A 26,754-nucleotide genomic window follows, 5' to 3' on the forward strand; every position below is an offset into this window, starting at 1 on the left:
CAGCTGAAACAAGAGCCACCTCCGCCTCTACTTCCAACCAGGGAAACTCCGTCGGTCTCCCTCCACAGAGCTCAGCAGGGAGACCATCAATCAATTAAGAAGGGCTCATTCCGAGGATTCCAGGCACTCTTTTTACTACTTACCAGTAATAATGCACGTAAACCCAGAGCACCAGGTCAAGCTAGAGGCCCTCGTGGATTCCGGAGCTTCCACCAATTTTATTGATGTACAGACCATACAAGACTTCAACATCCCGACCATAGAATTGCCACGTCCCATAGAAGTGGAGACCATTGATGGCCAGCCCCTCAAGGCAGAGGGTTCACAGAACCTTTGCAACTAACAACGGGAGACCACACTGAGTGGATCCAACTTTATGTTACGGCATCACTTAATGTGGCTATAGTCCTGGGCACACCTTGGCTGAAGATCCACAACCCATTGTTGAACTGGACTACGGGGGCAATCTCCTTCCCAGCTAAGGAATGCCAGCACCACAAGATTCAAGCTGCTCTCCTCTCTCCAGCAACCAACGCAGTCACGGAAGCAGGGGGGGTCCAGTTGCCAGCCAAGTATGCAGACTGTCCTGACTCCCAGGAAACACTCTGAGACAGGGAACTGGTTTCTAATGTTTTATTGATAATACACAACAGTAATCCTAACAAACTGAACAAACGTGGGAAAACCCAGCCATATAAACCCCGCAGGTTAAGGCAGTCCCAATCTGTGCCTCTTGGAATGGCTCACCAATTCCTCAGTGCTACGCATGCACTCAACAGTCTGGAAGGGAGCCCCCTGCTCGCCATCCTTACTCATGACATCATCCTCCCCTCCAGATTCACATTCCATTTCAGCTCCCTCCCCTCCAGAGTCTTGATAAGATTCGCCGTCTGCTTCTAAGGTCCCATGGGAACTGGGCAACGATGGAAAGTCTTCAAAGGAAAACTCCTCCAAGGACAAAGCAGTACTGCTCTCCAAGTCAGATAACGCCTCTGGGCCAGGTGGCTGCTGCTGCAAAAACATCTAGAGAGTTAGAAAAGTCAGCCCCCCTCCCCCCTGGGAACTGTAAGCCCGAGGTGGAGGGCTGTGGTTCCCCCACCTCCTCTGTAACTGGAGGCAAGGCTTCAGGCGGGGGGGGGGGGGGAGGTACACACTCACAAACTCCTCAGCTTGGGCTTCTTCGGCCTGCTCAGCCGAAAGAGGAATCTCGGGTAAAATGCGAGGCTTGGGTTTATGAGGGAAAAGCTGATGGAAACAATGAACCAGTGCTGGAGCATGTACATCCCTGGCATTCTCCCACGTGCGCTCTTCCTTGGGGTACCCTTTCCAGTGTATGAATATTGGATGCCCCTTCCCCTCCTCCTAGAGTCCAGAATGTCCTCAACCTCGTATTCTTCCTCCCCCTGCACAATTACTGGAGGTGGGGGGGGCAGTTGCGATCGTAAGGCACTTGGGGGAGGGTCCTTGGCTAGCAATGATCTGTGAAAGACTGGATGGACTTTCATGGATGCTGGCAGCTCTAAACGATAAGCCACTGGATTTATCTGCTGTACTACAGTGAAAGGCCCCACAAACTTAGAGTCCAACTTCTTGGAGGGTCTGGTAGATTTCAAAAATTTGGTAGAGAGCCACACCTTGTCTCCTACCGCAATCGCTGGCCCTTCCTGTCTGTGAGCATCTGCAGCTCTCTTGTAAGCACTCTTTGCCCTGTTCAGCTGCTCCTTTAACAACTCCTGTGCGGCTTGTTGCTCTTTAAGAAAATCAGCCGCGGCTGGGACAGTTCCCTGCTGGGAGGAGGTGGGCAACACCTGAGGGTTAACCCCGTAGAGTGCTTGGAACGGAGACATCTGGGTAGATGACTGTACAGAGTTGTCATAAGTAAATTCTGCCATGGGTAGAATTCTGTCATGTTCTCATTCTAATGTATGGTTAACATTGTAACGTTTCACATGTCATTCTCTGTTCCGTGTTCTTTCACCCGGGGTTTTTCCATTCTTTTGCCCTCCCTTGTTTTGAGGGCTTGGAATGCATGTTTGGGTTTGCGCTCCTGTTCAAGGTTACTTTCCCAGGCGCGTCTAACGGCTTCCAGCACCTGGGAGGGGGAGCGTCCTGACGAGCGACGGGGCGGGACCTGCTTACAAGCAAGGCTTTTAAGTTTGTATTTGGCGCGCTTTTGCTCATTCTCAGCTTTCTCTGTATTTGCATACTATTCCTTTAATAAATCAGTTATCTTTAAGCCCGAGCTTGTGAGACTGAGTATTTGGGTTTAGGCAATCGTTACATAAAGCTGAGAATCATTCTACCCATTTTCCGCTAGCCCCATCCAATCATTGGATAAGAGGGAACGCTAGCGATGACAGAACCTCAACCTCAACTGCGCGCAAGTGAGGGAAGCGAAGAAGAGCGGGAGGCGGTCAAAAGCCGGCCAGTGCTAACTTCGAGAGCGCAAAGAGCAGCCCGTCGAGAGTTGCGAGATATCCAATTGGACGAGCTGCTGATATCCATGCAGGAGAGTCTCAGGAGTGAACATAGAACTGTCATGGAAAGAGCACAGGGGAGGGGGTCTCCCCAATTGACCTGGGAGCACGAAGTCCCCTTGTCACCGAGGGTGGTGGTAACCAACCAACCCTCGGAGGAGCCGGTCACTCCGGCCCGTATGAGGGCATTAGAAGATAAAATGGATTTAATTGTGACGATCCTCAAGGATCTACCCAAAGAGGATCTACCCGGAGAGGCAGAGCCCACCCCGGAGGATTGGGAGGAAGAGCCGTCACAGTACCCCAGGCATAGTACCATGGTGACCCGGGGGAGAAGCAAGACTCGATCAGCCCGTCAAGGGGGGGAGCGAGAGGCAAGACCTCCTAGGGATCGACCACCCATGGGGGCTCGGCGCACGCTGACATTAGCGGCACCGCCACAGCCAGCTGAGCCGGCAAGATCCTTCCCACCATTTGGAGTGAAGTTCGATGGGGATCCCACCACGCTCTCCTTCTTTATTACTAATGCCAAGCACTACATAGAGGATTGGGGTCGAAATTTTCGGTCTGAACATGGCAAGGTCAATTTCATTGCCAACAAGCTGAGAGGAAAGGCAGCGGATTGGTATGTGCAACTATGCCAAGCTGAGGCAACTGAGTTAGAGGACTTCGATGACTTTTTGTGGGCACTTAAAGAGCATTTCGAAGACCCCCTAGCTCAAGAAACGGCCAAAAATGACCTGCGGAAACTTTACCAAGGGTCCCTCCCAGTTGCCAAATATGCGTTGGAGTTTAAAGCTTTGGCAGGAAAAGTGGAAGACTGGTCTGAGCCAACAATCATCGAATTGTTCAAGCAGGGGCTTGAACCCGAAATCCTTCGATGGGCTCTGGGTAGAGATGACCCTAAAACGCTATATGGGTGGATTCAGTTGGCGGGAAGCGCAGAAAATGCCCTACGAACCTATGCCCATACCAAGGAGCTTAGACAAACACGTCTCGCTAGAGGAGCGCGCACATCTGGACTTGCCAGCCGCCCCAAACCAAAAACCTGGGAAGAAGAGAGGGAGCAACGGTTCTCCAAGGGTCAGTGCCTCAGATGTGGGAAAGAAGGACATCGAGCCACTTCGTGCCCAAGACGCCGTCCAGAGGAACGACAGACGAAACCCACGGTAAAGACGCCTGCTCCTGCTCCACCGCGAAAACTGAAGGCAGCCCTCGCGGAACTGGACCCCCCAGACCTTCCCTTCGGTGAAGAGGAGGAAGAGTTGCAATTCGAGCAGCCGGCGGGAAAAGCCTACCACCTGCCCTGAAGGGCGCCCTAGGGCAGGTGGAAGAAACCGGGCGTAACCATGATTCGGTGAGTGGAAACTTCCCCACACTGACTGTTAAAGTTAAACTAAGCTCAAAAACCAAAACGGTGGAAGTGTGGGCCATGCTAGACTCGGGTTGCTCCCGTTCCCTGATGCACCCTGATGTCGTAGCGGCTCTGGAACTGCCCACGTTCCCTTTGCCAAGACCCATGATTTTCACCCAATTGGATGGAACTATGGCGGGAGGGAAAGCAGTCAATCTTTCCACGGGACTGGTCGCCTTGCAGATGGGCTCCCATCAGGAAAAGCTGCCATTTGTGGTAGCTCCAGTGGGGGGTCCTCTGGTAATCTTAGGGATGCCTTGGTTTGTGAAGCAAAACCCTTTTATCAACTGGCTGCATAGAACTGTGACGTTTGCAGATGGATTTTACAAAGTACCCGAAAAGGACCTACTGGAGGACATGGAGGGTGGTGGGGTAGCGTATACCACTGTGCAAACGCTTCAACCTCTTGAGGGGCTACCCAATCAGTACCAAGATTTTGCTGAAGTATTTGGGGAAAAGGAAGCAGATCGCTTGCCACCCCACCGAAAAACGGACTGTGCCATTGAGTTTTTACCAAATGTAAAATTGCCTCACCCAAAAATATACCCCATGTCTCCCAAAGAGCTTACCACGCTAAGGGAGTTCATTGACAAAAATCTAGCTAGAGGTTTCATTGAGCCGGCAAATTCCCCGGTAGGAGCGCCTGTCCTATTCAGGCCAAAAAAGGATGGGTCATTAAGGCTTTGTACCGATTTCCGCGGGCTCAATGCGGTCTCAATATTAAATAAATATCCTTTGCCCCTGATCAAAGATATGTTATCACATCTGGCCAGAGGCAAAATCTTTTCAAAACTGGATTTGAGAGAAGCCTACTTTCGCATTCGCATAAGGGAAGGGGATGAGTGGAAGACAGCGTTCAACTGTCCTCTTGGGGCTTTCCAATATAAAGTCTTACCATTCGGGTTATCTGGGGCACCTGGGGTTTTTATGCAACTAATCAATGAGGTCTTGCATGACCACCTATTTAAGGGGGTACTGGTATATTTGGATGATGTATTGATTTATACTGAAACCATGTCAGAACATATCCACCTGGTGCGTCAGGTACTAGCTAAATTGCAAAAAGCACAGCTGTATGCAAAACTGTCAAAATGTGCCTTTCATCAGTCGCAAATTGATTACCTAGGGTACCGGATTTCAGCTCAGGGCATTGAAATGGACCCTGCAAAAGTAGAAGCCATCGTGGCATGGGAACCTCCCCGTACCAGGAGACAATTACAGAGTTTCCTTGGATTCTCTAATTTCTATCGAACATTCGCCCAAAATTTTGCGGAAATCGCCCTCCCCCTTACTGAACTGTTAAAAACTAAAGGACAGGGGGATACGCGACGTTCAAAGAACCCAGGCGCGCTCCTTAAATGGACTCCCGCCTGTCAGCAAGCGTTTGAAGCGCTAAAACAAATCTTTACCACAGAACCGATTTTACAGCATCCAAACCCCTCTAAACCCTTCGTGGTACAAGTCGATGCTTCTGATTTTTCCATAGGAGCAATTCTCTTACAAGCTGACCAATCTGGCGCTTTAAAACCCTGTGCCTACCTCTCTCGCAAATTCACGGAAACAGAGAGAAGATGGCATGTTTGGGAAAAGGAGGCTTTTGCTGTAAAAACAGCGTTAGAGACGTGGCGACACCTATTGGAAGGCACTTCAAACCCTTTTGAAGTCTGGACTGACCATAAAAATCTGGAAGCTTTAAGCACCAGTCGGAAACTCAGTCCCAAACAGCTGCGCTGGGCTGAGTTTTTCAACCGCTTTGACTTCACCCTTAAATTTATACCAGGCAAGAAAAATTTCTTAGCTGATGCACTCTCGCGCAGACCCCAAGATGCTGGCCCAGGGCCAACGGTCCAAGGCACCGTCTGGACCGACAAACAATTAGGTTTGGCAGCGGTGACTCGCAGCCAGACCCGAGCGCAATCAACTCCGCCTCCAGCCGCTCCGCCTTCCAGCCGCCCGCCTCCCTTGTCAATTCCCTCCGATTTGCAACAACAGTTGCTCTCCCACCTTAAAACAGATACTTGGTTGCAAGCCAATAGACACATTTTAACTTTCACCGATGATCTTGCCTGGCGCAACGATCGTCTCTATGTACCCGAAGAAATGCGAAAAACCATACTCCAGCGCTGCCACGATGACAAGCTAGCTGGACATTTCGGCTACGTGAAAACTTTGCACCTCGTTCGCCGCCAATTCTGGTGGCCAACTTTACTCAAAGACTTGAAGGAATATGTCACTGCGTGCCCTGTATGTGCGGCGATAAAGCGCAAACCGGGCAAGCCCCAAGGTCTCCTTCAACCTGTGGCCACTCCATCTGTCCCTTGGCAGGATATCTCCATGGATTTTATCGTTGATCTACCCCCTAGTCAACGCAAAACTGTCATTTGGGTCGTCAAAGACTTTTTCTCCAAACAAGCCCACTTTATCCCATGCGCTTCTATCCCCACCGCACAACAGCTGGCACGCCTCTTCCTCATCCACGTCTACCGCCTCCACGGTATCCCCGCCCGTTTGGTGAGTGACAGAGGCACACAATTTACGTCACAATTTTGGCGGGCATTTTTGAAACTTTTGGGTACAAAACAATCGCTTTCTACCGCCTGGCATCCGGAAACGGACGGATCTACAGAGGCGGTTAATTCTACATTGGAACAATACCTCAGAGCTTTTGTTAACTACCAGCAAGACAACTGGGTCGATTTACTCCCATTTGCTGAGGTCGCTTACAACAATTCCATTCATCAAACCACTGGTCAAGTTCCCTTTAAAACAGTTTTTGGACGTGAATTCGTTCCGATTCCTGAACTTCCTCATCCTCAACCGCTCCCAGCCACCCTCGCTGGCTGGGCAGACTCTCTCAAAGACTCATGGTCTAATATTCTACTCGCTCTCCAACATGCCCAGGCTACCTACAAACGCCATGCCGATGCAAAGCGTTCCCCGGAACCATCTTTTGCGGTCGGAGATAAAGTCTACTTGTCAACTAAGTTTATCAAGTCCCCACAACCCTCTAAAAAACTTGGTCCTAAATTTGTCGGTCCTTTTCCAATTGTTGCTCAACTCAACCCTGTTACGTTTAAACTTGATTTACCTCACAACCTTAAACGTTTGCATCCTGTTTTCCATTGTAGTTTACTCAAACCCTGCCTGTCGTCGGACCGTTGGCATCCACAACCCATTCCTCCACCTCCCCTCATGATTGACAACCAGCAACACTTCGAGGTGGCATCTATCCTCGATTCCAGACGCCAGCGCTCCACTCTACAATACCTCATCCGCTGGAAACATTTCCCTCATCCTGAATGGGTTGCTGCTCCAGACGTGCATTCTCCTCGTCTCGTAGCCCAATTTCACTCTGCCTATCCTGACAAACCGGCTCCCTAATTTCTTTTGGGGGGGCAATATGTCATGTTCTCATTCTAATGTATGGTTAACATTGTAACGTTTCACATGTCATTCTCTGTTCCGTGTTCTTTCACCCGGGGTTTTTCCATTCTTTCGCCCTCCCTTGTTTTGAGGGCTTGGAATGCATGTTTGGGTTTGCGCTCCTGTTCAAGGTTACTTTCCCAGGCGCGTCTAACGGCTTCCAGCACCTGGGAGGGGGAGCGTCCTGACGAGCGACGGGGCGGGACCTGCTTACAAGCAAGGCTTTTAAGTTTGTATTTGGCGCGCTTTTGCTCATTCTCAGCTTTCTCTGTATTTGCATACTATTCCTTTAATAAATCAGTTATCTTTAAGCCCGAGCTTGTGAGACTGAGTATTTGGGTTTAGGCAATCGTTACAGGTAGCAGGGCTGGCCAATTGTCTTGCCGATAAGTGGTGTAACACCTGAGATACTGCTGTAACCATTGGTTAATTTTCTCTGCTTGCCCATTACTGGCAGGATGATGCGCTGATGACAGGTGGATCTGGACCCCTAATGACTGGAAAAGGGCCCTCCAGAACCTGGAAGAGAACTGTGGGCCTCGGTCGCTCATCACATGATTAACCATGCCTCTATACCTGAAGACATGGTCCATAAACAACTGTGCTGTGGCTGGTGCAGATGGGAGGCCCTTGCAAGGAATAAAATGTGCCATCTTTGTGAAAAGGTCCACTACCACCAATATGGAAGTCAGCCCTTGGACCGGTGGTAAATCAGTGATGAAATCCATGGAGACAGTATCCCAAGGCTGACTGGGGGTGGGTAGGGGTTGCAACAGGCCTGTGGGCCTCCTGTTAGCTGAAAACGTCTGCAAAATCCGCATACTTGGCTGGCAACTGGACCCCCCCTGCTTCAGTGACTGTGTTGGTTGCTGGAGAGCATGGGGCGGCTTGAATCTTGTGGTGCTGGCATTCCTCAGCTGGGAAGGAGATTGCTCCTGTAGTCCAGTTCAGCAAGGGGTTGTGGATCCTCAGCCAAGGTGTGCCTAGGATTACCGGCACATTAAGCGATGCAGTAACATAAAGCTGGATCCACTCAGTGTGGTCTCCTGTTGTCAGTTGCACCGGTTCTGTGAGCCTTCTAATCGGCCCTGCCTTGAGGGGCTGGCCGTCAATGGTCTCCACTTCTATGGGGGATGGTAATTCTCTGGTCGGGATGTTGCAGTCTTGTACGGTCTGCGCATCAGTAAAATTAGTTGAAGCTCCAGAATCCATGAGGGCCTCTAGCTTGACCTGGTGCTCTGGGTTGACATGGATTATTACTGGTAAAAGGCTTGTCTGGAATCCTCGGAATGAGCCCTTCTTAATTGATTGATGGTCTCCCTGCTGAGCTCTGTGGAGGGAGACCGACAGAGTTTCCCTGATTGGAAACAGAGGTGGGGATTGGGTCTTGTTTCAGCTGCCTGCCCTGGGGGTCTTACTAAGGCTGCTTGGCCTCTCGCTGGGCAAGCTCTCACCGTGTGCCCCTGGGCTCCGCAGTAGAAACAAAGGGCTCTCTCTCTCCTTCTCTGCCTCTCAGCTTCGGAAATCAGTCTCCTGCTTGCCCCAATCTGCATTGGCTCCTCTTGTGCTGAGTGAGAGGATGCTACGGAGAGAGCTGGAAATCCTGAAAACACTCTGAGGGTCCTGTTTCTCCCCGGTTGCATCTGCCTGAGCTCTTCTAGCCTGGCATCTATGACCACCGATAACTGATATAAGGCTTCTAGGGTAGCTGGTGTTCCCTGGCGCACTAATTCATTCTTAATCTCTTCATCCAGCCCCTGTTTGAATTGGTCTTTTAATGCACTCTCATTCCAGTCCAGATCTCCTGCTAATAACTTGAAATCCGCAATGTAGATTCCCACCCTCTTGTTACCTTGCTTGAGCTTCCGAATTTCCCGGCTGGCCGTGGCTTCTCTGATCGGGTCGTCAAAGTGTGCTCGGAACCCTGCCAAAAAGTTTTGGTAGTCGTTGAGAATCAGGTCGTTGTTCTCCACCGTGGGAATAGCCCATTTGGCAGCTGGTCCCTTTAGCAGGCCTAGGATGAAAGTGACTCTGGTTCTGTCTGTGGGAAACTCTGCGGGTCTGCTATCGAAGAACATAGTACACTGTGTGAGAAAGATTCTCAGCTGTCCTGCTTCTCCTCCAAATTTCTCTGGTAGTCTGCCCTGGGATCTCAACATTACTGGTGGAGCTGCTGCTGCTGCTGCTAGTTGTGGGTTAATCGGAGCTGGTTGTTGTAACTGCTGTAGCATGGCAGCTTGTAATGTGTTGATCTGGAGATCTACTTGGTGGTGGTGGTGTTGTAGGGCTGCTACCAATTGCTGGATGGCGAGCCGCATTTCTTGGTTTTCTGCAGACATTTCTAAAAATCTCTCCTTAATTCCTTGTTCCTCCCTCTTTTGATGGGAGTGTGAGTTTGTTAGGATTGATGTCCTGACTCCCAGGAAACACTCAGAGAGGGAACTGGTCTCTAATGTTTTATTGATAATACACAACAGTAATCCTAACAAACTGAACAAACGTGGGAAAACCCAGCCATATAAATCCCGCAGGTTAAGGCGGTCCCAATCTGTGCCTCTTGGAATGGCTCACCAATTCCTCAGTGCTACGCATGCGCTTAACAGTCTGGAAGGGAGCCCCCTGCTCGCCATCCTTACTCATGACACAGACTTCGCAGACGTTTTCAGCGAACAAGAGGTCACAGCACTACCCCCCCCATAGGGACTGTGATTGCACCATTGAGTTGATACCAGGAGCCAAGATTCCAGCAAGGAAACAATACCCCATGTCCCCCAAGGAACTAGCCACCTTAAAGGATTACTTGGATTCTAATCTCCAAAAGGGTTTCATCCGACCATCTACTTCCCCAGCGTCTGTTCCTACCTTCTTCGTACCAAAGAAGCCTGACCCGTTGGCACCGGCAAACCAGGAGGCACCCATGAGCGTGGTACACGATTTCAGTTCCCTCAATAAACTCACAAAAAAAGAAAATTATCCCATGCCGATAATATCTGATCTGCTGGATCGCTTACAGAAAGCACGCATTTTTACTAGGTTGGACCTCAGGAATGCCTACAGTCTGATCCGGATGAAAGAGGGGCATGAATATCTTGTCTAATGCAGGAGCCATATTTTCCTGATTTATGAATCAAATTTTCTCTGATTTACTAGGTAAGTATCTGGTCATTTATCTAGATGACATATTAATTTTCTCTGACGATGCTACAACTCATGTAACCCATGTACGTAATGTCTTGCAAAGACTGAGAGAACAAGCTGTTCACCAAGCTAGAGAAATGTGCCTTCGATTTAACTGAATTACATTTCCTGGACTATAAAGTATCAACAGAAGGCATATCCATGGATCCTTCTAAGGTCCAGGCAATTCTCTCTTGGCAACCCCCCCAAAATGTGAAAGATGTACAAAGGTTCCTAGGGTTCTGCAATTTTTACAGGAGGTTCATAAAAAAATTTAGTGACAGGGCTAAACCCCTCACACAGCTTTTGAAGAAAGGATCAAAATTCATTTGGGGGGAGAGGGAGCAAGCAGCATTCCGAGAATTCAAGCAACTCTTTGCATCCCAGCCGCTGTTAAAACACCCTGATCCCATGAAGCAATTCATAATGCAGATGCTTCTGATATTGCCATTGGGGCGGTGTTATTGCAATATACAAACAAAACCGAGAATACATTGCTTCCTTGTGCCTTTTTTTCACGCATGCTCTCACCAGCAGAAAGAAACTATGATGTTTTTAACAAGGAGTTGCTAGCAATTAAAGCAGCATTCCAAGAGTGGAGGCACTGGCTAGAAGGTGCAGCCTTTCCTGTGAAAGTTTGCACCGATCACAAGAATTTACAGCTTCTACAAAACGCCAGATCCCTCACCCCATGCCAAATCAGATGGAGCCAGTTTTTTCTCCCATTTCAATTTTGTTATTTCTTATGTTCCCGGGGCGCAGGACCATTTGGCAGATGCCCTGTCTCAATCCATTCAGGCAACCCCCGCCACTCACCAGGAGGTACAGGCTACTATATTACAACCTCACAACTTTGATCAGTCTATGAGGGGGAACCAAACAGAGATTTTAGCAGCAGGCAGACAAGCAGAGGACCTATTTACAAGAGTCAGAGCTCAGCAGCAACAAGACCCGTATGCCAGGGCCAGGATGGATGACCTCCAGAGGGGCCCGCAAGACACTGCCTCGACATTCAATGTGGAGGCAGGAATTCTCTGGCATAGCGGGCGATTATACATTCCCCCCTCGTTGAGGGAAGAAGTACTGAGACTTTGCCATGACCATCAAACGGCAGGCCACGGAGGTGTTTTCAAAACTCTCCATAGAGCTCAGACTACTGGTGGCCTAAGATGACTGCAGCATAAAGGGCTACGTGGCTTCTTGTCATACCTGTAGACGAGCCAAGCCAAGCCTCTCCCAGGGAAGCCCACAGGACTCTTGCAACCCCTACCCACCCCCAGGGGGCCTTGGGATATAATCTCCATGGATTTCATCACTGATTTACCCCTGGTCCAGGGGCTGACTTCCATATTAGTGGTGGTGGACCTTTTCACTAAAATGGTGCATTTTATTCCTTGCAAGGCCTCCCATCTGCACAAGCCACAGTGCAGTTGTTCATGGACCATGTTTTTAGGTATAGAGGCATGGTAAATCACTTGGTGAGTGACAGAGGCCCTCAGTTCACTTCCAGGTTCTGGAGGGTGCTTTTCCAGTCATTAGGGGTCCAGATCCACCTGTCATCATCACATCATCCGGCTAGTAACGGGCAAGCTGATAAAATTAACCAATGGTTACAGCAGTATCTCAGGTGTTACACCACTTATCAGCAAGACAATTGGCCAGCCCTACTCCCCATGGCCGAATTTACATATAATAATTCTGTGCAGTCCTCTACCAAGATGTCTTCTTTCCAAGCACTCTACGGGGTTAACACTAGGGTGTTGCCCACCTCCTCCCAGCAGGGAGCTGTTCCAGCCACGGCTGATTTTCTTAAAGAGCAACAAGCCGCACAGGAGTTGTTAAAAGGAGCAGCTGAACAGGGCAAAGAGTGCTTACAAGAGAGCTGCAGATGCTCACAGACAAGAGGGGCCAGCGATTGCAGTAGGAGACAAAGTGTGGCTCTCTACCAAGTTTTTGACCTCTACCAGACCCTCCAAGAAGTTGGACTCTTAAGTTTGTGGGCCCTTTCACTGTGGTACAGCAGATAAATCCAGTGGCTTATCGCTTAAAGCTGCCAGCATCCATGAAAATCCATCCAGTCTTTCACAGAGCCTTGCTAGCCAAAGACCCTCCCCCAAGTACCTTGCGATCGCAACTACCTCCCCTCCAGTAATTGTGGAAGGGGAGGAAGAATATGAAGTCGAGGAAATTCTGGACTCTAGGAGGAAGGGAAGGGGCATCCAATATTTCATACATTGGAAAGGGTACCCTGAGGAAGAGCGCACGTGAGAGAATGCCAGAGATGTGCATGCACCAACGCTGGTTCATCGATTCCATCAGCTTTTCCCTCACAAACCCAAGCCTCGCACTCTACCGGAGATTCCTCACTTGGCTGAGCAAACAGAGGAATCCCAAGCAGAGGGGTTCGTAAGTTTGCAGTTTCCACCCCCGCCTGAAGCCTTGACACCAGTAACGGGGGGGGGGGAGGGAACCGCAGCCCTCCACCTTGGGCTTGAATTTCCCAGGGAGGAGGGGGGACAACTCTTCTAATTATCTAGCTATTTTCCAGCAGCAGCCACCCGGGCCAGAAGAGTTATCAGACCTGGAGAGCAGCACTGATTCGTCCTTGGAGGAGTTTTCCTTTGAAGACTTTCCATCGTTTCCCAGTTCCCATGGGAGCTTAGAAGGAGACATAGACTCTTATCAAACCTCTGGAAGGGAGGGGGCTGAAATGGAATGTGAATCTGGAGGGGAGGGTGATGTCATGAGTACTAATGGCGAGCAGGAGGGGGCCTCTATCCAGGGGGGAAAACGCATGCGTAGTACTGAGGAATTAAGCAGCCATTCAAAGAGACACAGATCAGACCCGCCTTAACTTTTGGGGTTTATCTGTCTGGGTTTTCCCACGCTTCTTCAGTTTGTTAGGAATCTGTCTTATGTAGCAGTAATAAACACTAGAGACCTACTCCTCGTCTCAGCGTGATTCCTGACAGTACACTAGGAAAACAGTTTAGTAATAAGAAAGAGCATGGAAAAATTAGAAAATATTGCATACAAATTTAGGGATATTCTAGCAATATAATAACATGTAATAAAAAACATCCTGTGAGCTGAGAAGCAATCATAACTTTAACCATTTTAATCAGGAGAGATTAAAATGACTCTCTTAGTCCCGAAAGGCATGCTGAAACAGCCAGATCATGATGGCTGTGTGGAAAGTTAACATGATTGGGACGTGTATGATACACTGTTCAAGAGAAGAGGGTCAGCAGTTGTTAAGGCCTGACCACAGGATCCCTACAACAGATATGTCCTAAAAGACAGGACCCAGAGGGAGCCTTTTCTTTCAGACCTCAACAGACAGAGAGCTAAAAGAAGACAGTCCTGTAGATACCCAGGTCCTGATACATAAAGGGCTTTAAAGGTGACAAACAGCTCTTTGAATTGCACTTGGAAACAAACTGGCAATCAGTGCAGCTTTCAATATAATTGAGATTTACAGAGAAAAGTCCTGGTCGTGGTCCCCCCAGATATTCTTCCTGTCCCCTATGAATGTTATTAGCACAAAGAAAGCAAGCTCTTATTGCTGCCATAATGGGACCATGTCTCTGCACTCCTAGCTGTTATATCAAAACAACACTGGAGATGTTACCCAAAGGCTTGATTAACATCTGGAGTTTTCTCTATTCATTCCTATATCTGCAAGGGACTGTTTAGAGGTAGTGAATAGCCAATTTACAAAAAGCAGCTCTGTTTTCTGTATTGTTACATATATGCATATATCAATTAAAAGGGATCAGACTGAAATGCCAGCTTGTACTATACACGAATTCTTACAAAACTGTAAGTACTTAATAGAGCTAACCTCTACAGTACATAAATTTACACAAAGAGGAAGGTTGGAACTCATAATAGCAAAAGAAAAAATACTCAGATGCAGTGATAGTTCTAATTTCTGTAAAGGCTTTCTATTCTATCTTGCACTCATGTCTTTTTCAAAAGCAGTCCTTCAAACCTGCATGAAATGGGCATGAAATCAAACTATAAATATCCCATCCATGTAAATAGCTTCAAACAGAAGAGCAGGCTAATTTATTGTAGAAATTATCCAGGAATTCTAGCCAAGTCAGAAGCATTTTGTTTATTTCTCAGTGGCGTATTATTGCTGACTTGAGATAAAATAACAACCTACATAGTAAAACATGGCCATATATACAATAATACAATTAAGAAAGTATTTTTCCATTGTACTTACTGTGCAGGATCTTTAGGCAAAAACACATTCAAAACATTGTTTGCCAACCATGAGGGCTGTAAGGTGCAGCTGTTGGTTATAACGTGGTTACAGGTGTTTATTGCAGCATACAGAATCATGAGATGAAATTCTTGCACTTTTATAAGAATTTGTAAAAGTTGGTATTTCACATGGATCCTTTTTGATTGATACTGATTTTGTGAATCAGAGATCAATATTTATTATTTATTATTTAAATTTATATCACTGCCTGTCTCCCCCAATGGGGGACTCTGGGCGGTTTACAATAAAGTATTCCCTTGTTGTTTATGTGCCCTGTGAAATATGCTAATGCATACATCCAGATAAATGCTGCAATAAATCTTAGATGTGTCAATATTACCAATCATAGTTCAGTATTTTCTGTCTCTGAATAGGATTTCTGGATAAGTTATTACATGACAGTGTATTACTGGAAATATTTTTTCATTATACATTTGAAGGTGGCTGTATAAAACTTGAATTTATATAAAATTCATTTATAAGTTAATAAATGGAGAACTCTTAGTACAGAAAGAGAAAAAACAGCTTTTAAACTTTTGCTATAATTGTTTACACATTTTATTTTCTCTAGTCACTCCATTAATATTATTGAAATTACAATCTTATTGCTGAATATCATATATATGAGGCAGATGTCATTTCTTTCATTGTGGTAAATTCTTCATGTTGCTGGAATGTTTCACTCAATCAGGGATGAGAGAAAGATTGTTATAGCCTTTCCTAATACTACTACCACTACTTCCAACCAGTATAGCTAAATTTTAACTGAGAATTCTGTGCGTTGTAGTCTGAGCATATCAGGAGAGTACCAGACTGGGAAAAGTTGGACTAGGAGCTCTCCTATACATTTCAAAGCAGCAAACTTGAATGTGCATCTCAGGGGAATCTGCATCCAATCCTGGTTCTCTAATGATCTCATACAATACACATAATTGTGTAATTTACACAATTACATCTTGTTAATATATGCCTAAGTTTGTAGGTATACACTTAACAATATGATGTAGGAAATGGACAACCCATTTAACACATTAATAGCTACCTTATAGTAGCAGATATTGTGGTGTGACTAGATCACGTTGACATTGCACACCAGTAAAACCAGGGAGATTTCAGTTGCAGTGGTGCAACCTCCATCTTGTTTGTTTTGACCTCCCCCTGCAGACACCACTGTATGTATGTAATGAAATTCTCAGAATCAAAAAACTGAACTGCTCCACATAAATCGCATCCTGCATAAAGACCATCACCACTCAGACTCCAGATCCTCCACTATATTGTCTTGTGATCTATCTTGTGAACCAGCCCTGAGAAACCCAACAGAAAAGAAAGACAAATCACAGTAGGAAAAATATACATCAAAGCTGACCAATCTTTCTAACATATTTTAAGAAGAATTAATTTATTATTTTAAGACATATTTTGCTCACAAGATGACCAATAAGATGTGGGAAATAAAAACAGTTGATTTGCAGGAAAATGAGCACATTTCAGCAAGTTTAGAAATTAACTTATCAAAAGCTGAATAGATTGCATATGTACAATAAATGCTTTTGTCTTATCTTTTATTAAAATAGCTCCGACCACTGGGTTGTAACATCATCAATGTGCCCAGTGACCAACATGGCATGATTCCAACAGCCTTGAAAGAAGTTCTTTCCAGGTGGAATTCAGAAGATGTAAAAAAGCTCAAGAATGATACCCCAAAATTTCTGTACACAATTCCTAATGGTGGCAATCCAACTGGAGCCTCATTAACAACAGAACGCAAGAAAGAGATCTATCAGGTATAACCATCAGATAAATGGTACAGCCTCTGCAAACAATTTTATCGCATTTAATCTAAGTTGAAATTAGACTTCAGTCTAAAATAAGTGACTGTCCCAATTTTGTTGAATATGATTTCTGATAAAAAAAAATTGATAGTGTTACTAGTACATTAACTCTATTAGCCATCCAGTATGATTCAGCTATGTTTTTAGAACATCAGCAAAGTAATATGGACAAAATTAGGTAATGTATGAAGATTGTTCACAGGTTCTCTTTAAAGCTCTGAATAGTCTGGACCAGTTGATTTGTAGGAACCACTGCATCTGTTAAAGCCTGCTGTAGTACTGAAACTAACTTCAAAGACTCTGCTTCTGCTCTGCTGCTAAGGTCTTTGAGCTTGGTAGCTACCAAGAACATAACTGTTTCCATAGTGGCTCCATTCTTGTGGAAAGCCCTCTGAAAACTGACAATATTTATATTGACTTTATTGTTGACCCATTTACTTAGTTTCGTTTTTAACAGGTTTATTATCAGCCACATGGGAAAGCCTTGCTCTGAAAGTCAGAATAGAAATCTGTAAAATAAAATATACACATTTCAGAAGGCAAAGGCAATCTGTGATGTCAATATTAAATATAAAATAATGTTTCTTTCCATATTTGTGTATTCAAGGAGAGGAGAAATCTATTCCATAGGATCGTTTATTTGTTCAGTTTGTCCTTTTTAAAACTTGGAACTAAAACAGTTGTTAATTAAACACATAATTGTAATATGGTACCGTACACTCTGTTCCATCAGCCTTTTGGGCCCAAGATTCTATAAATGTTTCTAGATTTTGTATATCCAGATCCAAATTAATTTCTCTGGGGAAATTTAATTTGCCTATGCTTTATTTTGTTTGTGTAGATTGGCTTTTTCAATGTTCCTTTCTGATTTTGAAGGTTGAGGTTGTATATAAGAACCTTTTTTAAATCAGGCCTGGGAAACCTATTCCTCTAGATCTTGTTCCAATCAGTCACAGTAGTTAGGATAATCAGGGATTAGGGATGATAAAAGTTTATCTAGAGAGCCATAGGTTCCTACCTCAGTTTAAACAATAAGATTTTAATGTCTGACATTTTCTACACTTCAAATAATTTTTCCTTCCATGATTCTTCATCTTATCATAGCATCTTAAAAAGTAAAGCAATTTGAATATGATTTTCAAAGTGAAATACATTTTGTAAATGGCTAAAAAAAAAGACATAGGTTTTATGCCTAACATTGCCTAACTGCATCAGTTTTGCCATATATCATCTTTCTATTGTTCAAGAGCATTTCCTGATATTAATTAGAATGTACTTTCTTTTTGTAATTTGATACTATTTTCTTTTCCAAAAGCTCTTAGGTTCAACAGTTCTTGAATTGATTTAAATTTGGACTTGTATTTGCTTTCTAGTTTGTACAATAATATGCTTTGCCATTAGTATGAATCTCTATGGAATTTCCATTGCATGCTTGACTGAGACTTTTGGAACCATATTGATCCCAGTAAGGAAACTGAAACAGAGAGTTCAAAATTCTCCCAACAGAAAATAACTGAATGTTTCACCAATAGAAAAGAGCTCATTGGTAACAATAATACATGATTATGAAACAAAATATTTTTCTGATTTTATTATTTTGTTTGTGTGTATGTACATGGGTGTGTGTTTCTTTCAGCTTGCAAGGCAATATGATTTCCTTATAATAGAAGATGATCCATATTATTTCCTTCAATTTAACAAGGTGAGTTATTGTCAGTCGCTGATCACACATTTTTGAACTAGAAGTGTTATGATTGTCACTACTGTTTCCACACTCAGTAGAATATTTTTTCCATTAATTGTGATGCTGTTTTCAAAGCTGCAGACATGAAGGTATACCATAGACATCTGATACATACACATTTCAGGCCACAGCAGTACCCCTGACAGCGTACCATTATGTTTATATTGTTATATGCCAAGCAATCTCACCATTTTTATCAGTTGTTAAAAATAGCATGCCTGTGATTTCATCTACACACATATTTCAATTTAAGAAAAAACACTAGACCAAAACACTCTATTTAGTCTACTGCTGATTGTAACTTTCTATATCTTGATAATATATGACTGTCAAGAGGCAGCATTTATAATACTGCTTGTCCATTGGCAGATGCTCCACTCCTTGTACACACGTACTTATACTTTAAACAATTGGTGGACCTTCCAAAGCAGATCTGGGGCAGATACTGAGATGAGTGGGAGTGTAATGGGAAGTCCTGCTGCATGAATGGAAATATTGGATGCAGCCCAGTTTTGTTGCATGAATAGGTTTCACAATGTGCGCACAAGTTTTTTTTTAAAAGTTCCACAATGTGTCATGAGTCATCATGTGCAAGGATTAGTTACTAACAGCAAACCTTTGCATTCTTTCCTGAAGCCTTGGGCACCAACCTTTCTTTCAATGGACACTGATGGGCGAGTTATCAGGACTGACTCCTTTTCTAAGATCCTCTCGTCTGGGTAAATTCAACTGCACCTTGAAGATACCATAGTTGGACATTCAATTATGTGGGGGCTGGCCAGGCACAAACTTTGAAAGTCCCTAAAGCTACTGGTATAAATTTAATTTGAAAAAAGACATTCTTATTGTAGTCTTCCTTGAAATTGACTTACATGATTTAACAGTTGAATACTGTTCCATGTGTCCATCTTATATCCTTCAATTTCTTGACACTTTAATCTTTTTTCCTGAAACAGTATCAGATACTTCCTTTGTCTAAAGTTGTCCAGGTTCCATAACTATAGTTACTTAGATTCCTACTTCCTTAACTTGTAAAATTGAGGTTTTTTTTCTCTTCCTACCACTTTCATAATCCTCTTTTGTTGCCTCAAAATCAGTATAGGAGTAAAGATATGTCTTCCATGATACTGGCATGGCATTTTATGTATATGTAATTAAATATTTTAAGATTTTTTTTTCTTGCACAGGCTAAGAATTGGATTTCTAACTGGTCCCAAGCCATTAATTGATAGAGTTATTCTACATATACAGGTTTCCACAATGCACACCAGTACCTTCACCCAGGTAAGAATTTCCATGGTTCCAACTATATATAAAGATATATTATCTTAACTTTTATACACTTTTTGACACATAATTTTAATAAAAATTAAGGTTTTTCTATGGAAAACAAGTACCATCAGGTGAAAATATAGACCATTTTAAAAAGAAAACTCTCTCCTTACAGCTTTTATTTAGTAGCACATTAAAACTACTTTATAACTTGTTTACAATTGTGAGTGTTTGAAAGCTCTGATGTGTTTTAGATTTTCTATAGCGAGCCCTTTCTCTATTCCACTTCTGTAGCTGTATATTAATAAGGCTGTGAACAAGCCTGAATTAAGCAATGCTTTGAACATCACCCAAAATTATGCAGGACCAAACTACTACTACTATTAATACTTCTATTAGCAGAACACTATCAGTGCCAGGCATATCTATTTATAAACACTATTGTTTATAAATCAGCTTTACAAGGCTACAGTTCTATATAGCTTTTTTAATCCTTTGAGTCAGTCTGGACCCCTGAACAAGGCCCTGCAGTTTTCTAGGCAACATTTTCAGAAGTGATTTCCCATTGCCTTCTTCCTATGGCTGAGAAAGAGGAACTGGCCCAGAGTCACCCTGCTGGCTTTGTGCCTAAGGCTGGACTAAAACTCACCATCTCCTGATTTCTAACATATTGCCCTTAACCACTACTCCAAACTGGCTCTTTCACTATAGCTTACTATAGAATAATCTTCCCATCCATAGGATTGTGTTACATGGCCTTGGTTCTCTATTAAGCCATTTTAGATTATTTATTAATATCTCTTGATAAGCAAATAACATACTGATTGTAGCCCCACTATTTCTCTAGCTTATGATAACCCAGCTTCTTCAACAATGGGGACTAAAGGGTTTCCTGGACCATGTAGACAGGTAATATATATTTAATATATTCCATCATTGGTATATTGTGTGTTTTTTATTATACCCTTGTATATGTTTTAAATATATATTGCTTTTAATGTCACTATCACAAATAATTTTACATACACACACACACACTTATGTAATGGCTACAGTAATAGACACAATTTATTGTGCTGAAGTCCATTCATTTGAATGTATAGGATTTAGATTTAATTGCCAGACAGCTACCCATTGAAATACTTGCTGGGAATTCTGGGAATTGTAATCTAAAACATCTGGGAACTGCAGTAAGTGAATTTATATCCTGTTAAACATAGTGGTGCTAACTTCTAAGTAAATATATTTAGAATGAAATTTCTATTTCTGACAGTACCTTAAATGACTTATTGTACATTTTCTGCAGGATTCTGCATTTTATATGCTGGCTTTTGAAATTGTGGAAATAGCCATTCATTGAGTAGTTAATTACAAATTGGGGAAACTGAGGAAAATTGCAAGCAAAGCTGGGAACTCTAGGATAGTGTATATCAGATGGATAGTTTTCATAAGAAATTAGTATACAGTGGCTAGAACACATAATCAGCATAGTGGCATCAGTTGAAATCTGTCGTGTACATTTGAAAGGAAGAGATGAAAAAAGGAATACATTCTCATGAACTCTTTTCAGAGGACAACTCTGTTTAAATTTCTGCTACCTAAACATTTCCGTTCATGATGGTTGCTAGAACTGTAAATTAAGCTTCTGTCTGATTTGGAGGGTTTTTCCCCCTCCTACCACATCTTTTTTTCCTTTTGGGTCACAGTTTTTAGTTCTAGCCTGCAAGTCTATTATATGTGTTAGCACTGTTGTTTTATATGAGAATACCATAGACCACATTATTTGAACATAAATGTTCAAATTTATGTATACCTTCCACCAGTTATACATACATCTGTTAATATCATTTTATGCTAGAAAAGAGCTGAGAAACAGAGATATATACAGGTTTGTGCTGCAATCACTGAAAATCTAGTCCTAATACATTTACATTTGTATCGTTATTGTCATCTGAACAATAAATGTTCCTAATAATGATACACCATTTTTTTTGCTCGTTAGTGCTTCTGAAATCAATACAGTTTGGATGCATCAAAAAAGATATACACAAAACAGCCATGTGGAGGAAGGCTGTTTAATGTTCTTTCTACAGTGATTGTAGGTACAGTATTCTTCCTGACAGATTTTCATTTAAAAAAATGCTTATAGCAATGGAAAATTTGTCTCAATTTTGGAGAATATCATACTGTACATGAATGATTTGCTGCATGGCAAAGAATCAGTCTCCACACAACTGTCATTTAGGGCACAGCAATCTTTATTTAAACTGGAGAGCCAGTTTGGTCTAATGCTTAAGGCAACAGGCTAGAAACCAGGAGACTGAGAGTTCTAGTCCCGCCTTAGGCATGAAAGCTGGCTGGGTGACCTTGGGCCAGTCACTTTCTCTCAGCCCAACTCACCTCACAGGGTTGTTATTGTGGGAAAAATAGGAGGAGGAAGGAGTATTTGGTATGTTCCCAGCCTTGAGTTATTTATAAAAATAATAAAGGCGGAATAGACAAATAAATAAATAAAAAATAAAATAAAATAAATATATCAGATTGCTGTTTCCATAATAAAGCCTTCCCCTAAATGAACTTTCCTTGTTTTAGACATCAGAATTGTAATTTTGAAGAGTCTGCTCATTATTATGCTTCCTTTTCTTTTTCCCATCTTCTGCTAGTGTGGTGAATTTTTACAAGAAACAGCGAGATGTAATGCTTAATGCAGCAGACAAATGGCTAAAAGGTTGGAGTCATTAATGAACATTTGAACTATTAATGTATGACTGAAGTGTACTACCAGAAAGATAATAAGAGGAAATTTATAGCTTTTTCCTTTGTATTTAGAAGTGTGTGAAAAGTTAATATGTCCCACTTTAGAGTTACTTTTAATAAAAACAATTCATATAAACAAGCAAGCATAGCAGGCAGTTAAAAGTAGCTCTTATGAAACAGCATTTCAGTGAAATCCATCTTCTTTGTCCTATTGGAGGTTATTCAATGCTCAGTAAAGATTTACCTGTGAAAATATAGTATGGTACTTTTCGCTTGCCTTTTGCCCCACTATTACATTGCATTTCATCCCTGTGTTTCATCCCTGCTATTGTCTATGCCCCTACAACTGTTCCAGACTATACACTTCCAATTGTGGTTGCTATTCGTAAAGAAACTGTCCTCTACCAGTTGTATACTTATTTACTGGCATCATTACTAGCCAGGAAAACTCAACCCTGTCCTTGGATATATGTATCATTTGTCAAGTCAGTAATATTTCCCACATTCTGTTACTACATTCTGCTAATGGTGTTGCTAATTGTCTATAGCTGCTTATTTAACAAAGCATGTATTGGAGCTAACCGTTATAACTGATAGTCATTGCACCAGACTGTGTCTGGTGCATGTCACTGTGTCAGCCCCACTAGGTAGACCAGACCAGGAATTCAATTGCACAGGAAGGCTAAAACTACCTTTATTGAGATTGGCTATAATAACAGAATTTTGCAGGTCTGATTGTGCTGTGCCTTCTCCATCTTACAGTTCAATGAATTAGGGAGGCCCCTGCCTGAGCCACTTCTAAATGTTCTCTTATAGTACTCTCATAGTACATTTTAAAGTACTGGACTTAAAAATGCTTCAGGCCCTGTTGCCTAAGCAACAGATCCTGCAGATCTCCGTCAAGGCCATCTTCCTTACTCTCTGGTAGCCAGGCTAAAGCTCAGCCCCATATGTGCAAGTTTACTCAGAAGTAAAGCCTGTTTTGTTCATTTGAACAGATTTTCAAGTAAAGTTGCAATATAGCCACCTGTAATGAAAAGAATAAGTTGCATTTTCTTTACCAGCAGTAATTTAAAATGAAATGCATACATATACCAAGCTATTATTTAGTCTGTGCCCAGCCCAGGATTTTGTAGTCAAAACCAGAACACATCTCTTTCATTAAAAAAATCTCCACTCTTAGTTTTCCTCCAACAGTTCTTTCTCACAGTGTAACTTGTAGGCTCAGAAGAGCTGAGGAGAAAGCTTTTTCATTACTGCTGTTCTCTTACAACAAAAGGAGAAACTTTTGCTGTTCTGATAATAGATCCCAGTCTACTTCCTGCCCACTGATAGGATAAAGTCAGCACACAGTTCAGTCGTAAATCATGACTTACACTTCAGTGCATTTCTAAAGTTATTCCTTAGGTTAGTTGGTGGTAGGGATGTATGTCTTGTGCTCTGTTTTCCACTCTGCTACTCCATTTCTTTCATTTAAGGCCTGGCAGACTGGCATATCCCTGCTGCTGGAATGTTTCTATGGATTAATATTAAGGGAGTTCCTGATACCCAAGAACTGATCATGAAAAAGGCTTTGGAGAAACAGGTATGAGAAATATATACTGGACCTAAATCAAAATGGGAAGAGAGGGCTAATAAAATCTTTAAGTTTCTAATATAAGAAGCTTATGACTGACTGAGGAAGGTTCTGCTTTAGGTGTTGCTGGTTCCTGGATGTTCATTTAACATTAACAGTTCCGATCCCAGCTCTTATGTCAGAGCCTCCTTCTCTCTGTCTTCTCCAAATCAAATTGATCAGGTGAGTGCAGTTTGGCTTGCCTCCACATCTACCATTTTGTCTATTGTTATTTGATAGTTGATAAGCTACTTCATATTCAGTTTTGGTCTTTCCGTCTTTCTATGAGAAACACACTGAATTTGGGCTATCAAATTTGGAACTTTCATGTACATAACATTACTTTCAATGTGTGTGTTGATTGGATGATTTGGTTACTTGCTGGAAAGTTTTAAGGACTAGAAAATTAATTCAGGCTGCAGTCCTATGCAGTATAGGATTGGTACAGATAATTATAGGATCCTGTTTGTATGTAATATTAGAATCATCTCCATTTAACATGGAATATTGGTACGAGTTTGTGACCACTACATATATTTTTAGATATATGCATAAAATATGTAGGCATGACATCTTGTTATCAAGTCAATTGGCCTAGGAATATTGTTATATAGTTAATATATAGTTATAATTTAACTATATAATATAGTTAATTTAGGATTAAAGCACAAAGGTTTCTTTCCACTCAAACTCATGAATAGTGCCAGTGCATAGAGGATGTCTGATTTCTCTTAATCTAAATGTACAGGAACATGTACAGGCAGTATATGGAACATTTCAGTGCATATTCAGTGTGGAAACCTGTTTGTATATGGCATTGGAACATGAGAAAAATGCACAGTAAATGGAAGGAAGGTTGGGTTAAGATATGCAACGTGTATTATCTCATACCTTGGAATTCCAACTCTAGTTTCTGCATTGTATTCATGAAATTACATTGGAAAGAAAGGAAGATTGGATAACAGAAAGTGCAGGTCTTTCACAAGCACACCTAGTGCCCTCCTTGAGGCACTATAATAAGGTTCAAAACCATATTATATTATACTATATTAATAATCCTTAATACTATTCTTACTATAATTATATACCCACTTATTACACTATTACCTTTTGGCGTAAGCAGTATTATACAAAACATAAAAAGGAGTACAAAATAGTAAGCTACAGAAATTAAATGGATGAGGTAAGAGAAAAGGAAATATAGCTAAATCTACTTTGCAGTACCACCACCATTCATTATACCTTTCCAACTTTTTATTTTTGCAAACCAGCCTTATATACACTACATCTGTTTATTGATTCATATCATATTAATAACTATCATATTAATAGCTGCTTTTGTTGTTGTTACAGGGTTTCCAAAGGTTGGCTGAACTTATTAAAGAAGCTGTATGATTTTACTAAATGAAAATTCCTTAAGAAGCTAGAGGATTTCAGGATAAACCAATTTTTAATAAAATGTGTTTTTCCAGCTGTACAGAACATACTATTTTACAGAATATATAGAATTTATATGCTGTTTTAAAACTGTACATTAACATCTCAAAAAGTTGTAAGAATAGGTGCAGAATTTACCTATTAATTATATTGCCATGAAAACACTCAGTGAGGATGAAATCTTTTGCCAGCAATGTTTTTAATTCTTTTCAGACATCACAGTGCTGCTCTTTTTTTGTCTCTTGTTATTCTCCTTGAAATTAAGCATTATGCATTTCAGAGTTGGGCTTATTTGTGTTGGTTTAATTTCTATTCCTTTTAATGTTTTTGTGTATCTTCTATACTACTCATGGTCCATTCAGAAATTCTCTAAATTAGCTAGTGTATGTTTTAATATATTGTTTTGACTTTTAAAGCAAACAAACTTAAATGGAAAAAAGTTTTCTGCAAATGGAAACTTGAGCTCAAGGAAACAGCATTTTTACAGGTAAGAAGAAGCGGGTTTGAGAATAGATTCTCTAATATGGGCAGTTTTATTTTTTGGCCTGTTTAATTAAATATTCTAGTCTAGAATGCTGTGTCTCTTATAGATTAAAAGCTGTATTTGATGCCATCATATGGATTCCTTCAGAGCAAGTTTTCCATGGAAATCCTGATCACCTATACTTAAAGCTTTGGATTAAGAAAGCAGACCTTCTTTGAGATAGATTTTAATGTGTAAAAGCAGGATTTTACATACCTTTTAAAAATGATATCACTTATTGAACTTCCTTCTGTGCAGTCAAATATGATTCCTATCCTCTAGTTTAGAACTAACAGCTGCATCTATACAGTATACTACTAAAACCCTTGTGTCTGTTTCTTTATAAACTTCAGTTGGGCTAAACTGTTGCATCTTAGGGCAACAGTTTGTGAACCAAGGTACCTCAAATGGGCTAATTTACAGAATGCATCCAAAATCTAGGACCCATTACTCCAGTGGGAGTGAAATTTGGCTAAGTTGTCACATTTTTTATCAGGACAAATCGTATCTGCCACACTTTCCATACATTGCTTAATAAACTCACCATCGGTAAATGGTTTAGAATTTTTTTCAATTAGATTTGCTACCAAATAACTAGCTTTTATAATAGAGTCCTTTTTTGAGTTGTGACTTTTTTAAAAAAAATATTAAGACAGATTTTTTTTCAGTTCCACTACTTTATCTTTACGACAAATTCCTTGCTACGCGTCGAATTTGGCGCATGTTTTTCTGTATAATGCCGTTTCAAATTGTAGTCTTTGAAAACTGACACATTTTCCCTACAAATTAAGATAGTGCCTTAGT

At 42.3% G+C, this 26,754-nt stretch overlaps 1 protein-coding gene across 2 annotated transcripts in view; it reads left to right on the plus strand.

The window, feature by feature from the left end:
• Positions 1 to 26,187, plus strand: part of AADAT (aminoadipate aminotransferase) — a 44,319-nt gene extending 18,132 nt beyond the window's left edge. The window contains exons 6-14 of one of the 2 annotated variants that reach the window (XM_063310302.1): positions 16,345 to 16,554; positions 18,239 to 18,304; positions 18,983 to 19,065; positions 19,534 to 19,630; positions 20,466 to 20,527; positions 22,282 to 22,346; positions 23,854 to 23,960; positions 24,072 to 24,173; positions 25,344 to 26,187. In XM_063310302.1, coding sequence (XP_063166372.1) covers positions 16,345 to 16,554; positions 18,239 to 18,304; positions 18,983 to 19,065; positions 19,534 to 19,630; positions 20,466 to 20,527; positions 22,282 to 22,346; positions 23,854 to 23,960; positions 24,072 to 24,173; positions 25,344 to 25,385 — 834 coding nt within the window. In that variant the 3' untranslated portion in view covers positions 25,386 to 26,187. The remainder of the gene's footprint in view (positions 1 to 16,344; positions 16,555 to 18,238; positions 18,305 to 18,982; positions 19,066 to 19,533; positions 19,631 to 20,465; positions 20,528 to 22,281; positions 22,347 to 23,853; positions 23,961 to 24,071; positions 24,174 to 25,343) is intronic. The other variant, XM_063310303.1, reaches the window with a different exon arrangement.
• The last annotated feature ends 567 nt before the right edge of the window (positions 26,188 to 26,754 follow it).

The sequence above is a fragment of the Candoia aspera genome, chromosome 8 (genome assembly GCF_035149785.1).
Source record: "Candoia aspera isolate rCanAsp1 chromosome 8, rCanAsp1.hap2, whole genome shotgun sequence".
Classification (NCBI taxonomy): domain Eukaryota; kingdom Metazoa; phylum Chordata; class Lepidosauria; order Squamata; family Boidae; genus Candoia; species Candoia aspera.